Genomic DNA, 1287 nt, shown 5'->3' with positions numbered 1-1287 from the left:
CACGTGAAAAAGCGTGTTGAGAATGAATCCCACATTGATGGGCTTATAAATAAGTTGGGGTATTCCTTATATTGCAAATTGGTTTTATGATGGAATCTCTCAACTTCTTCAAAGTCCCCCATTGGTGAGGAACCAAACCATGCAAAAGCTTATGAGAGGTTGAACGATTCTCCATATTGCGAACTTTCTTCACCGAATACTAATTTTTCGTAGCAAATTTTTAGGCGAGCACAGACTGCTAATGCAAGTTCTTGTATGAACACAAATTCAAGGAAAGAAAAAACAGTTCCGCCAATCAACAACAGCTAGCTCCGTGAAGTTCATTTTCCTTAGCTTTTGTGATAAGTACGTAAGAAACAAATATTGGATTCGAATATAATTCCGAAATAGAGAGAAAGAGACGCATGTGAAAACAAGAAAATTTCTATAACAATCCATGACCAGGTGGCCAAGCAAAGTCCAAAAAAAAAAAAAAAAATCACTATCACTATTCATGTACAACAAAGGCAATAATTGTAAATTTATAGCTTAGATGATAAAATTTCCTTTCTTCTTATCAGGTCACTGTGGAACTTTATATAAAGCTAATGCCAGCTTATAAAACCAAAGCATAGTTCATTCATTTGTCACATTTGCATTGCAAAAAACCAGAGAGACAGCAATGAGGCCTTCAGCTGCAAACTCCACCACCGCCGCTACTGGTCACGACGCCATATTCAGAAACTGGAATTCTCCGATGCCATACCTCTTTGGAGGCCTAGCACTCATGTTGGGGCTCGTTGCGGCAGCGTTGCTGATTCTTGCTTGCTCCTTACACAACAGCTCAAGCAGCAGCAGTAGTGATCAAGATCAGAAACCAACTAGACCAGTGGACATAGAGGCTGGAGATTCTGAACCCAAAATTCTTGTCATAATGGCTGGAGAGAAAACACCAACATACTTGGCAAACCCCATCACATGTTCTACTACTCTCTCTCATGCACCAATCTGATCATCAAAACGTCTGTGTTGAGCTTTGGTTTGGTTTTTCTAGTTTAATTCTAGTTTAAGTCTCCTCCTCCTACTACTACTGCAGGCTTGTCGGATCTTGCGGAAATTTATGTAAATTGAAGAGAGCATTATAATTGTTATACAAACCATTTTCTTCCCTTGATTTCTGTTTTATTGTGAGTGTTATGATCATGGTTTCTCCTTCTAGTTTTGGGATCAATCTGAAAGTGCGATTCAATTTGTTAGGCTTTAAATTTTAGGACAATTGCATGGCACCTAGGTTTGAAATTAAACTTT

At 38.5% G+C, this 1287-nt stretch overlaps 1 protein-coding gene across 1 annotated transcript; it reads left to right on the top strand.

Annotated features, from left to right (window-relative positions):
* The first annotated feature begins 661 nt into the window (after positions 1-661).
* On the top strand, positions 662-991 carry LOC137739396 (protein GLUTAMINE DUMPER 1). The gene has a single exon (XM_068478965.2). The coding sequence runs from the start codon at positions 662-664 to the stop codon at positions 989-991; it is 330 nt and encodes a 109-aa protein (XP_068335066.2).
* The last annotated feature ends 296 nt before the right edge of the window (positions 992-1287 follow it).

This window comes from Pyrus communis, chromosome 9 (genome assembly GCF_041283825.1).
Source record: "Pyrus communis isolate YQ-2024b chromosome 9, ASM4128382v1, whole genome shotgun sequence".
Taxonomy (NCBI): Eukaryota; Viridiplantae; Streptophyta; class Magnoliopsida; order Rosales; family Rosaceae; genus Pyrus; species Pyrus communis.
Note: the sequence above shows the minus strand (reverse complement) of the source record. Positions and strands in the feature narration are given on the sequence as shown.